This window comes from Rutidosis leptorrhynchoides, chromosome 5 (genome assembly GCF_046630445.1).
Source record: "Rutidosis leptorrhynchoides isolate AG116_Rl617_1_P2 chromosome 5, CSIRO_AGI_Rlap_v1, whole genome shotgun sequence".
Lineage (NCBI taxonomy): Eukaryota > Viridiplantae > Streptophyta > Magnoliopsida > Asterales > Asteraceae > Rutidosis > Rutidosis leptorrhynchoides.
In genome coordinates this window covers 373,529,226-373,542,249 of record NC_092337.1, presented here as the reverse complement: position 1 = coordinate 373,542,249, position 13,024 = coordinate 373,529,226, and the positions used below count along the sequence as shown (strand labels likewise).

Here is a 13,024-nt window from a genome sequence, read left to right as displayed (position 1 = left end):
AAAACGCATCATGATTGATGTCATTTTAGTAAGGAGGTCCTGCTTTAAGAAGTTTGATTGTACACTCCCATCGTAAATGTCTCTCACCCGACACTCACCCCAAACTTTAATCGATGATTGCTCCTAATCTTTTGCAAATTAGAAGTTAAGACCCATACCGTTAAGCTCATAACAACCTTCCGTACCGAACGGTATTTTTTTTCTTTCGACGATTGGCGAGCCATTACAATAGAAATCTACTTGAGTGATGTTTGGAGTTAAATTATTTTACTTGGACTACCATATTTCTTTTATTTGACCTTGTGGTTGGAATGGACTGTTATCTAACGACGCAACCAAGGATGTTGCGACCAGAAGTCCATTCGAATTCCTTTTATCGAAGACGAATCAATGATGGTGTGCAGAGAGAAGATCAGTACACCGTTGCGTTACATTAATTACTCGAAGGTCCAGAAGTACATGAGATAAGTATGTCTCGCAATTCTGGCACATGTGAGCAAGTGGAACCAGCAGTTAAGAGACCTGAGGATGTCCCAACCATTAGAAATTTTCCTTAAGGTCTTTCCGAGAGAATTACCATCTCTTCCACCGCATAGAGACGTAGAATTTCATATTGACTTAATGCCAGGAGTGGCGCCTGTAGCACGTGCACCGAATAGGTGTGCACCTTCAGAATTGAAAGAGTTGTCTAGTAAGTTACGAGAGCTTTTAGATAAAGGATACATTCGATTGAGCTCTTCACCATGGAGAGTACCTGTGCTCTTTATTAGGAAGAAGGATAGATCTATGAAACCTTGTATTAAGATTAGATACCCGCTACCGAGAATCAATGATCTGTTAGATCAGTTACAAGGATCTGGATGTTATTCTAAGATGATCCGAGGTCAGGATACCATCAGATGAGAGTAAAGGAGACAGATATACCAAAGACAGCATTTAGGACATGCTATGGACATCATGGGTTCACAGTAATGCCGTTTGGATTGACGAACGCACCGGCAGTGTTCATGGATCTCATGAACCATGTGTGTAAGTCATATCTGGACAAGTTTGTTATTGTGTTTATTGATGATATTCTGGTATATTCTAAGAACGAGGAAAAACATGAACAACATCTCCGTTTAATACTAGAGATGCTCAAGAAGGAGCAGATGTATGTGAAGCTTTTAAAGTGTGACTTTTGGTTACAAGAAGTTCAATTTTTGGGTCATATCGTAGGTGTCAATGGTATTCACGTTGATATTGCGAAAATAGAAACGGTAAAGAAGTGGGAGACTCCTAAGTCACCAACGCATGTTGGGAAATTCTTAGGTCTTACCGGTTATTACAGGAGATTCATTGAGGAATTTTCTATTATTGCCCGACCGTTGACAACAATGACTCACAAGGGTAAGAAGTATGAATGGACTGAGCTACACGAGTCCGCATTTTAGTTGTTAAAAGAGAAATTAACTACTGCCTCGATTTTGTCTTTACCTGAAGGAACCGAGGATTTTGTGATTTACTGTGACGTTTCACGACATGGTTTTGGTTGCGTGTTGATGCAACGAAAGAAAGTGATTGCCTATGGATTATGACAACTAAAGGCACATGAACAGAATTATACGATGCACGATTTAGAACTTGGTGCTATGGTCTTTCCTTTGAAGATGTGGAGACACTACTTGTATGGTACTAAGTTTACTGTTTTCATGGGTCGCAAGAGTTTGCAACATATCTTTGACCAGAAACAGCTCAACATGAGGCAGAGACGTTGGATAGAGCTATTGAATGACTACAACTACGAGATTCGCTATCATTCTGGCAAGACTAATGTTGTTACAGATGCCTTGAGCAGGAAGGAAAAGGCTAAACCTCTCCGAGTTAGAGCATTAAATATGACTATTCGAAGGAATCTTACTTCTCATATACGCGATGCACAGCTAGAGGCATTAAAAGAAGAGAACGTTGCTATTGAGTCACTCAGAGGAATGGACAAGAAGTTTGTCATTCGAGAAGATGGAATCTGATACTTCATAGATAGAATTTGGGCACCGAAGTTTGGCGGATTAAGGGAACTAGTGCTAGATGAAGCACACAAGACGAGGTATTCTATTCACCCTAGATCCGACAAGATGTACCAAGAACTTAAGGCACTGTACTAGTGGCCTAATATGAAAGCAGATATAGCAACCATGTTTGTAAGTGCTCAACGTGTGCTTAAGTAGAAGCAGAGCATCAGAAGCCGTCAGGACTGTTGACACAGTCAGAGATTCCCCAGTGGAAATAGGAACGTATTACCATGGATTCTATTACTAAGTTGCCCAAGACTGTGGGAGGTTATGATATGATTTGGGTCATCATTGATCGTCTCACAAAGTCTGCTCATTTCCTACCGATTAAGGAAACGGATAAGATGGAGAAGTTGGCACAGGTTTACCTAAAAGAAGTGGTTTCTCAACATGGAGTGCCGATATCCATTATTTCCGACAGAGACAGCAGATTTATGTCTAGATTCTGGCAAGCATTGCAAGAGGCAACGGGAACTCGTTTAGATATGAGTACAACATATCAACCTCAAATAGATGATTAAAGTGAGAGAACCATCCAAACTCTAGAAGACATGTTAAGAGCATGTGTTATCGATTTTGGAATCGGATGGGATAAACATCTACCGTTAGCAGAGTTGTCCTATAACAATAGTTATCACGCAAGTATAAAGGCAGTGCCTTTCGAAGCACTGTATGGCAAAAAATGCAGATCACCTGTATGTTGGACTGAGTTAGGAGATAGTCAATTGACTTGTCCTTAAATCATACACGAAACAACCGAGAAGATCACGCAGATATAAGAGAAACTAAAAATGGCGCGAAGTCGTCAAAAGAGTTACGCCGACGTTAGAAGGCGAGATTTAGAATTTCAGGTTGGAGATAAGGTTATGCTCAATGTATCACCCTGGAAGGGTGTAGTGCGTTTTGATAAAAGAGACAAGCTAAGCCCGAGATATGTTGAACCGTTTGAGATTACCGAAAAGAATTGGGCCGGTAGCGTATAGGCTGAAACTACAGCAAGAACTTAGTGATATTCACGACACTTTTCATGTTTCTAACTTGAAGAAATGCCTATCAGACGGAAGTTTAGAAATTCCTTTAAGAGGAAATACAAGTTAAGCCCAAGCTTCATTTTGTTGAAGAACCTATTGAGATCTTGGATCGCGAGGTCAAGCAGTTAAAGCAAAGCAGAATCCCGATAGTTAAGGTTCGATGGAAAGCATACAGAGGACTAGAATTCACGTAGGAACGTGAAGATCAGATGAAGCAAAAATATCCGCAATTTTTTCACCTAGGAGACGACTACTGCAGATGTACATTAAAATTTCGGGACGAAATTTTTCATAATAGGTGGGTAATGTAACAACCCGACTTTTTCCGTTACTATCGTTACTTGTCCGTTAAATATTTAACGGTGATTACTTTGACTTTGTGTATTTAACAGTATTAAATGCATACTTGATCCTAGTAGATCACTTAAATAAATATGTTATATTAATTGATGAACTTGTTGCGGATAACGAGATACGTAGAACACGACACGATTAAGTTAATCGCCTAGAAAGCTTTTCAGTTTACGGAACTCAAAAAAACGATAAAATAATTATTTGTAATAATTATTAACTTTATGAAAAACATATTTAATTTATTATATATTTAATGAATTAAACTTGGTGGGATGCTTTTTAACGACTAGTTAACGTTCCGGAGATCCGGTACGGTTAACGACACTCGAAACGGACCACGCGCGTACAAGAAAATAACGAAACGAATGATATTTCACTTTTAATAATTATTTTAGGTAATTATTATGTTTTAAGAATACTTTTAATTTATTAGAAGTTTTAAGGATTTAAAACGCGTAGAATTCGCTAGAACGCCCGGTTAACGTTCCGGTTTGCGGTTTCGGTCAACGACACTCATCGGGTTACACAATAGAGTTGCTAGCTAGACCAAAAGAGTCCATGGACACCCCAAGAGGGCCAATTCGGCAGCCCCATCCTCCATGTCCACCCAATTGCTTTTGACTTGAGGCCTGATTGTTATTTGATCCATCTAGCGTATACTAGTCTAGCCCAAATCAACCCATAAGCCCTAAAATAAAACGAAACAACTCATGAGATGCTCCTCCCTCACATTTTTATTAGCATCCCCCAAGCCTCCATTGTCGACATCTTCAAGATCCCATCAAATCTCACTCGTTTGCTTGATCGTTAAATTGCTCGCGGATTCGTGATCCTCTCATCGTGCTCTACACATCTATACCAACAATTTAATGATTAGGGTAAGATCCAAAAACTCTATTTTCCAGATTTTATTCAATTACATGGTGTACAAGAGTCTAGTGCTCGATTGATTGCGTTTAGAGTCGTTGTTTATCTTTAATTTGCTCGATTGTTGTCTTTGTTATGAAAACCGAATTTGATTGTTAAGAATCTGATTATATGAGTTTAAGTACTGGTCATATAATGTATCTAGATGGATAGATCTCAAAAAATTAATAAATTTGGACTTTGGATTTACATGATTTCGTTACCGGATGCTTAAGTTATGATTAATCAAAGTTTTGTTAGGGTTTCACATGTAATCCGAATTTTCTGAGTTTCATGATTTGTGTTTTAGCTTATGAAAAGTATGCTACTGAATTCCTTGTGAAAATTTATGCAATTTGGACTAAATATTTGCTTCAAAAGGTTATGTAATGCTCCCGATGTGATAAAACGAAGATTTGATTTGTAATGTATGCTGAATCAGTTTTTAAGTTCACATAAAAATTTCTAGAACGAACTAGCAATTGATTTAGACTTTGATCTTCTATAATATGTTACTCTAAGTGTTCCTTGACATGTTTCATTTGTATGCGAACTTACGAGAACGTGCATTTCCATGAGATATATGCTTATCTATGTGATGCGTCCGATTGTTGGTCAAAAACTGATGAGTCTGTAATGTTTTGCGAAACTGTACAAATTGACTAAAGCAATGCTTCAGATTATTTTATCACTAAAACTTTGAGATGTTTTGAGATCACAACAATTGACCATTCGTCAAAATCTATTTTCTATATTTTATGAAAAATGCTTAAAAACTGACGCACATGCAGAAATTTCTGTAACGAACTCAAACTTGATCCTTTCTGATATTGGACTTTTAAGAATCATATGAGGCTTTGGCCAGACTTTTTGGAATTTATTTTAAGTATAGTTATGATCTGGAGTTGACCATAATTTTATGAATTATGTGCTATGTGCTATGGATGTATTTCTTTACGACGTACGAATTTCGAAGGTATACTCTAAGATGCGGAAAATGCGATTTGCTAAACTACAAGCGATAACATGTTATATGACCTAAGTTTGACTTTTTGACCATGTTTGCATGACCTACTGAGATTTTTGACTTTAGTTGACCACTTTGACCGAGTTGACTTTAGGGTTGACTTTGGTTGACTTTTGTTGACTTTTACTTGCTTGTTGAGTCAGTCTGAGCACTAGGACTTTGCGTACACTATGGGTTGACATTATGACCTATATGTGTATACTTAAGATGACCTATTTGACTAGGTTACATTGTTCGGTCGTGATTGTTCGACTACAGTACGATTTGCTAAGATATTTCAGTGCTTTCGCTAAGGTGAGTCTACAGTCCCTTTTTCAGCAACATTTTTGGGATGAGATGCATGCTTTTTACAAATGTTTTACATATTAGGCACAAGTAACTTAAATTACTATACATATGAGTTCATAGCTTGATTAACACGTACACTTCGGTGTAGTGCCATGATAAGATAAACACGTACACTTCGGTGTAGCGCCATGATAAGATAAACAAGTACACTTCGGTGTAGCGCCATGATAAGATAAACACGTACACTTTGGTGTAGCGCCATGATAAGATAAACACGTACACTTCGGTGTAGCGCCATGATAAGATAAACACGTACACTTCGGTGTAGCGCCATGATAAGGTAAACACGTACACTTGATCGGTGTAGCGCCATGATAAGACGTGTGCTCGGCTCATGCAAATGTTAAAGTGTTATAATCAAGTGCTCATGATAATGTATACTTTTTCAATGATGTTTTCTAAGAAAATCTTGTGGCCTAACTTACGAAAAGATTTACTAAACCTGTAGATTCACTCAACTTTATGTTGATCCGTTTTGCATGTTTTATCTCAGGTATTAGTTGCTTCCGCCGTAGAACTTTGCTGTTATATAGAAGTCAAGCCAAGCATTGGGACCAGAGTTAATATGCCGTTAGTGGATTCTGACGGGGTATTACACACATGAACCCTAATCCTAAAAATCTAATTTTTATTGATGTTTCATAGTATTGTTGGTCAATTGCTCGATTCATCACGTTTGTACGTATTGTTAGTCGTTAATTCGATCGTAATGATTGTTTTGCATGAAAACCGAATTTGATTCTTGTGTGTACAGAAAATTGACTTTGTTAAATGTTAATTATTATGTTATAATCATATTCCTTGCGAAAAACTATTGAGTTTAGGCTTTGGATTCACTTGATTTCGTTTCCGGATGATCAAGTTATGTCCAATTGAAATTAACGTTGTGTTTTTGTGCGTAATCAGAAATCTGGGTTTGATAGACCACGAATTGGCATGTGAAAATTATACCACTAGAAATATAATTTAAAAACACTCAAGTTACACTAGGATATCATGTCGTTTGCTTTTGTATAACCCGAGATATGCTTGATTTAGTGTAAAAATGGATTTATACAGCACTTGCATGAAAACAGCCTTGTATGATAAAATGTGTTAACTTCTGTGATTAAAACTTTGCATATTTGAAAAGTACACAAAAATTACTTCAACTTTCATGTAGATATCATAGGCTAAATGTATCTAGATCTTCGGATAATCGCGTGCGAATGTGACTAACTAAACTAGAATTGAATCTGTAAATTGATCTCTGTTTTATACTCTGTGGATTGTGTTTATTGAATGAGCATGTAAGTTTCTGGAATATGAATTTTGACATGATATGTGACTTATGGTTATTTTATTGCAAACTCCGAAACTTTATGAATTGGGCACACTAGTGTCATACTTTGTGTGACTTCTGAATTGAGCTGAAAAACTGAACATTTAACTTGCATGAATAAACTGTACAAATTGGCTAAACCAAAATTGCTCAATTTTTGATACGTGTTAGTTTGACTTGTCCTTGAACTATGGCCACTGACCTTGTATCAATTGCATGTTCCTAGCTATGGTTATAGCCAAAACAAAATCAGTGCGCGGTCACAAACTGACTTGACAAACCCCAAATGTACCCCTTCTGATTCCTGACTTTTAATTATCGTATGAGAACCTGGCCAGACTTTTTGGAATTGATTTTGAGTATACTTATGATTTGGAGTTTTCCATGTTTTCTTGAATTTTTTACTATGAGATAATGTGCTAAGTATGCTACGTGTTCATGAACTTTGTGCACAACGATAAACTGAAATTGTGAAATTGACCATGTATGATCTAAAACGTGTTGTTTGACTTAGGTTTGACATGTTGACCAACATTTGGCATGAAACTACTGATGTTTACTTTAGTTGACCACATTGACCAAGTTTGACTTTCGGTTTGACTTCGGTTGACTTTGTTTGACTTGCATGATCTAGTTGACTATTTGTTGACTTTTACTTTGAAACACGTCGAGTCGAGCAATAAGACAACTTATACTATGAAACCACCCTTATTTAAGATATATATATTGACCAACCTAAATACGTATACTTATGTTGTATTACTCAGCTGTAAACCGTACAAGTTTTTGTCTGTCATCCGAGCTTTATTCAAAGGTGAGTCTACAGTCCCGCTTTTTACATGTTTTCAGGGATGAGAATACATGCTGTTATACTTACTTTATCAAATGCTTTTGTATTGACACGAGTTCTATATATGCGTACTGAGTTTGTTCACAAAGCCTCTAGCTTGAATACTTTTAATACCATCGGTGTAAGCACAATTTAGATGGACGGATCCGTTAGGTTGAAAACCTCACCCTACATTATTAATTGTGGTGCATTTACTTTGAACATTAGATACACTCGAACAAGTGTATAACATTTTACGAGGTAAGGGCGGGTATAGTGGTTTCTATACTCGGGTCATTGCTAGTATTCAGGTGCTAAGATTATGCAAATGTTTTTGCAACTTAGTGTTGTACTTGTAAAATCTCGTGGTCAAGGAAACTAAACTATTTTTCTGATAACTGTTTTTCAGATACTATACAATGTTATTTAAAACTGTGGTTTACGAACAAATGAGATAAAACTTGACATGGTATTGTCTACGAATATTTGAAACTTGATATGATATTGTCTACAAATGATTGAAAATTGACATGGTAGTGTCAACAAACTTTTGAAACGGGAAACGGTGTTGTCTACAAACTATAACATTAAACCTTGGTGGCCTTCCACTAATAAACGTTTTCGAAATGTTATTTCTTAAACATACTGTATTGTTTACCTAAAACCTGTAGATTCACTCAACATTATTGTTGATCCGTTTTGCGTGTTTTATTCTCAGGTATTAATTGCTTCCGCTGTAGAATATTGCTGTTACGTAGAAGTCAAGCCAAGCACTGGGACCAGAGTTAACATTCCGTTAAGGGAATTTTTGACGGGGTGTTAAATGAAGCCCTTTTGAATTGTTGGTTGACGTATTTGCGGAAATCGGGACTTGTATAAATTTTGTTAAGTAAGAAACAGCACGCGAACTAAGCCGCGGCCCTGAAGGACGCGCCGCGGGTTAAAGGGTATTTTTGATGTCGAGGGTTATGATGGTTCAGACCATCTGAGTTTTCGTTAGGCCGCGCCGCGGCCATATTACCCACGTCACGGGTTAAGCCTGTCAGGCATGGCCTGACCAATTTAAAAAAAATTTGTTTTGCGATGTTTAACGGGTTGAGTCTTTACACATAAGTTTTTTTACCTTTCATATTATTTTTTTCAATTAAGTTTTACTCTTTAATTATGCTACTCAGTATTTCATTTTTAATGTTTATTTCTAATTTTTTACGTCTTTTAATTGCAAAATTAGATTAAATAATATCTTTGTAAATAAAAAGTTTATCATTTTCTTTTACTTTAAATTTTTTAATTTTTTTTCCCTATTTTCTTATGATAACATTAGGTTTGCGAATTTTTTTTATTTATAAAAGGTTAAGTAACAAAGCAAACATCAATTACTACCATCAAACGTAAAAAAATAAAAAATGACAATCACATTGAAAAACACAAGGCAACCGCAGCAACGGGCGGTTACACTGATACCTCGTTAATAACATAGGCAACATACAACAAATTCGTAATAATAAAACAATATATCCTGACGCGCACAACGTATCTCGTGGAGCACCATTGATAAATTATTAACACTACTTATTTAGTCACTTTATCGAACGCATAGTAGACATACAAACAGATCGAAAGAATACAGTCTTCAAATGGATTTATATACTAAATAACAAATAAAGCCACCTAATGACCTAAATCAGTGAGTTTCATGGCATGATCAGCTATCATTTGCTGCATCCAATGAGCAAGTGTGAGTGTGACAGCAAGCGGTAGGGCTTCAGGGATTGCCACCACAACAATCATGAAAGCAGTAGGCCTTTGAATCGAAATCCTATGGATAACAATTGTCGGTTTCTCTTTATTTTCGGTTACAAAACCCATAATCTAACAAATACGTCCATTTTAACTTGCAACAAAACACAACGAAAGCTAAATCACATTTAAAAACTGAACAATGGAACAAACCTGAAAATGTTCTGTGACTCCGATTTCAAATCGGGTTCGTTAAACAAACCTGAAACTGTTGGAGGTTCGTTAAAATACATTTTTCGTTTAAAATAATGAAGTGAATAGTAAAAACACACTTTCTATTGATATTATATATAAATAACTAGCCTTTAAGAGCCCGTGCGTTGCACGGCGACTCTTAAACAAACAAACTGAAAACGTATGTGTTATATCAATTCACGGTACGATAAAGAGAGTATCACAAGTATTCTTGTGGATGAAATAAACATAATATGGTTAAGTTTTTTTCTTTACACAAAACACAAATTAATGCTACTAATTCCGACATTAGCAAGCACATGACCAACAGTAGCAAATTTATATGTAAGAAAATCAATAAAAGTTGCATAACTGAAACATTTTTTTACACAAAACACAAAGATTATAATATCATACATACTTATAATATCATACCCTTTGTTTACATATGCTAATTCATATGGATACATACATACATCTCGACGTTTCTGCTTTCCTGGAAGAGAACTCCAATGAACCCACTAATGAAACGAACTCCTGAAATTTTAGAAATGGGGAAATCAAAAGTATACAAATATGTATTTGAGTGTACATATATAGTCAAAGCTGACCACCCAATAATGGTGGCAAATATGACCCAAGATACTTAGCATGCACTTATGTTCAATATCAGGTAATATCTGCTACTATTGTGAGTGTGAGTGTGAGTGTGCAGTGAAACAACGAAAAGATAAATCTATTATCAAAACAGCTTACAGGAACAACGAAAAGATAAACGTATTACTAAAACAATTTATAATACCAAAATCAAGTAAATGAGCAAATGAGGTTTTAATAGAGCATAAGCAAATGAGGTTTTAATAGAGCATAAGCAAATGAGGTTACATGTTAAATACAGATTAAAGCTTCGCTAATAATAGTTAATTCTAATAATTAAGTAAATGAGGTTTTATAGAGCATAATCAAATGAGGTTTATATAGAGCATAATCATTCATTTAATTTCGAGCCCGCACAAATGTTGAAAAATAATGTTATTACGGTTCGAAAAGTATCAAGCAATTACTATTATTTATGAACAAATAGCAAAACAAATAAGATTAACTTGGTTTATAACAATGAACTCCTTATTGCTCAATGAGTCAATATAACAAATGTTTCTACAGTCAAGATTACATCGAAAGAAAATAAGAATAAACACCAAAGCTACTAATGACTAAACCAAAACTATGATGATACCACTTATCAACAATATCATAATCCCTATTATAATGTCAAAAATTGAATAAAGTCTCTAATGAACCCCAACAAAACTCTTGACCCGTGAAAGTTAAATTAGACCAAAATTTGTCAAAAAAATTGTCAGGCTGCCACCATTGGTTTTTCAAGCCAAACTTCATCATAACTGCATTTTTAATGAATTATTTAATCTCATAACCAATGATAATTTCATTGAAAACTAAACCAACCAAAACCTTGGTAGTTTGACTATTAAAAGTCAAACTGTCAAGGTTGCCATTTTTACAACTTGCATATAAAGTAGCAAAACAAATCCAAAACTTATCAATACCATCTCTATACATCATGAGATGATTCAGAAATATACCTAAACCACCACTGATCATCATAGAACACAGTTTGACTATCAACAGTCAAACACAACCTATAGACCTGCAACAAATAAGACACATTAAGTTGTTTATGTACCATTGTCTGTGGTCTTTTCATAGTTATAAATATCATCAGCACCAGAAGCTAACCTTTTATTATTGGTCTCTTGTGTCAGACATCAACGGGTTCTCAAATTTAGAGTCTGCACCATACAAATTATTTGTCATAAATTTTGTTTAACTGTCAATGTTTTTTGGTTGGGAATGCTACTCCTATTATGATACTAAAAGAAAAAAACATGAAAAAAAATCTTCAATCAAATATATATAATGCTAATAGTAACCAAACAGTATTAAACAATCACTATGTCTTTCCAAATTGAAAATATCGACTAATATGCGACAGCACATGTAGGGAACTAAACATAGGTAACAAACATCCTGCTAAACTTAAGCAAAGACGAAAGAAAAAACATATACAAAAACGGACACATATTACCGCCAAGTCTACATTAAATGTTCAATAGACTGTATAAAAATGAAACTAAAAAAATGGTGCCTTTTATTTGGCTTAAGAGTACTTACCAATAGAAAATGTTGCCAACTTTAGAGATGTAGAATCTTAAACTGCAAACACAACCACATATATTAGCAAAAATATTAATCCCAAAGGTATGAAAAATAAATCTTTGAACACTTTACCTATCTTAAAAAGCTCATAAAAAAATCATATAATTCTAAAAAATACCTAAACTCCTTGGAACCAACATAGTTACTCGCGGCCTGTATCTCATAGCAGATTGAAATGCAACTACGGGGACATTAGTGTGGTACGTTAGCTTCCCTGTGTAGCTGAATGTATACATGAGCAACAACATTTAGCACAATATATGCATACTTAGGTACATGTTACTTATATGTCTTTAAATGCGAAGATTCAAATACACAATTCAAAACTTTAAATACAAAAATCATACAACAGAGCACAGCTAGTTAGGAAGCACGTTGTGGTCTGATAGGAAGCACAATGTAAAAAGCCTGAAGCATAGCTAAGTAGAAAGGGCATATGCACTTTCATCATGAAGCATTATGTGCATACTTATCGCTATGAGATATCCAAGATTAGCAAGCTAAAAAACAATCGAAACGGAACCTTGTTTAAATTTGGTATAGATTCCAATCAAGTTGCTGTATGGGAAATACTAACAAACAATACAATCACGTCTTACACAAACACGTACCAAAACAAATACATGAACATCATCACAAGAACTCTCTGCATATTCAACCCCACATTTAACCCTACTTGAACACTAAATCGCCGCAAACCCTAAATCGAACTATAAATCGATGCAAACCCTAATCAAACCATATAATTATTCAAAACCAAGGGTATTACCTTTCTGTTAACGCCGTCGTCTTCCTCGACTTTCCTGCCAACTGAGATTAATTCGTCGCTTTCGAAGAATCTGACATTAATATACAAAATTTGTATGGATATGTCGATAAAAACATTACGGATTAATTGGTGGTAGTGGCATCGCCTAATTCGGCGTCATTAAGCCATAATCGACG

General features: G+C 35.5%; 1 protein-coding gene across 1 annotated transcript; it reads left to right on the top strand.

The window, feature by feature from the left end:
• Nucleotides 1–621: 621 nt before the first annotated feature.
• Nucleotides 622–2,009, top strand: LOC139849741 (uncharacterized). The gene is made up of 3 exons (XM_071839368.1): nucleotides 622–883; nucleotides 1,219–1,389; nucleotides 1,825–2,009. The coding sequence occupies exons 1-3, from the start codon at nucleotides 622–624 to the stop codon at nucleotides 2,007–2,009; spliced, it is 618 nt and encodes a 205-aa protein (XP_071695469.1).
• The last annotated feature ends 11,015 nt before the right edge of the window (nucleotides 2,010–13,024 follow it).

Excerpts from the sequence above, each read along its gene's own strand:
- LOC139849741 (XM_071839368.1), top strand. The coding sequence starts at position 622 with ATGCCAGGAGTGGCGCCTGTAGCACGTGCACCGAATAGGTGTGCACCT. Across the intron at positions 884-1,218 it reads TTATTCTAAGATGATCCGAG|GTGTCAATGGTATTCACGTT; the intron begins GTCAGGATACCA and ends GTCATATCGTAG. Across the intron at positions 1,390-1,824 it reads GACAACAATGACTCACAAGG|ATGCCTTGAGCAGGAAGGAA; the intron begins GTAAGAAGTATG and ends ATGTTGTTACAG.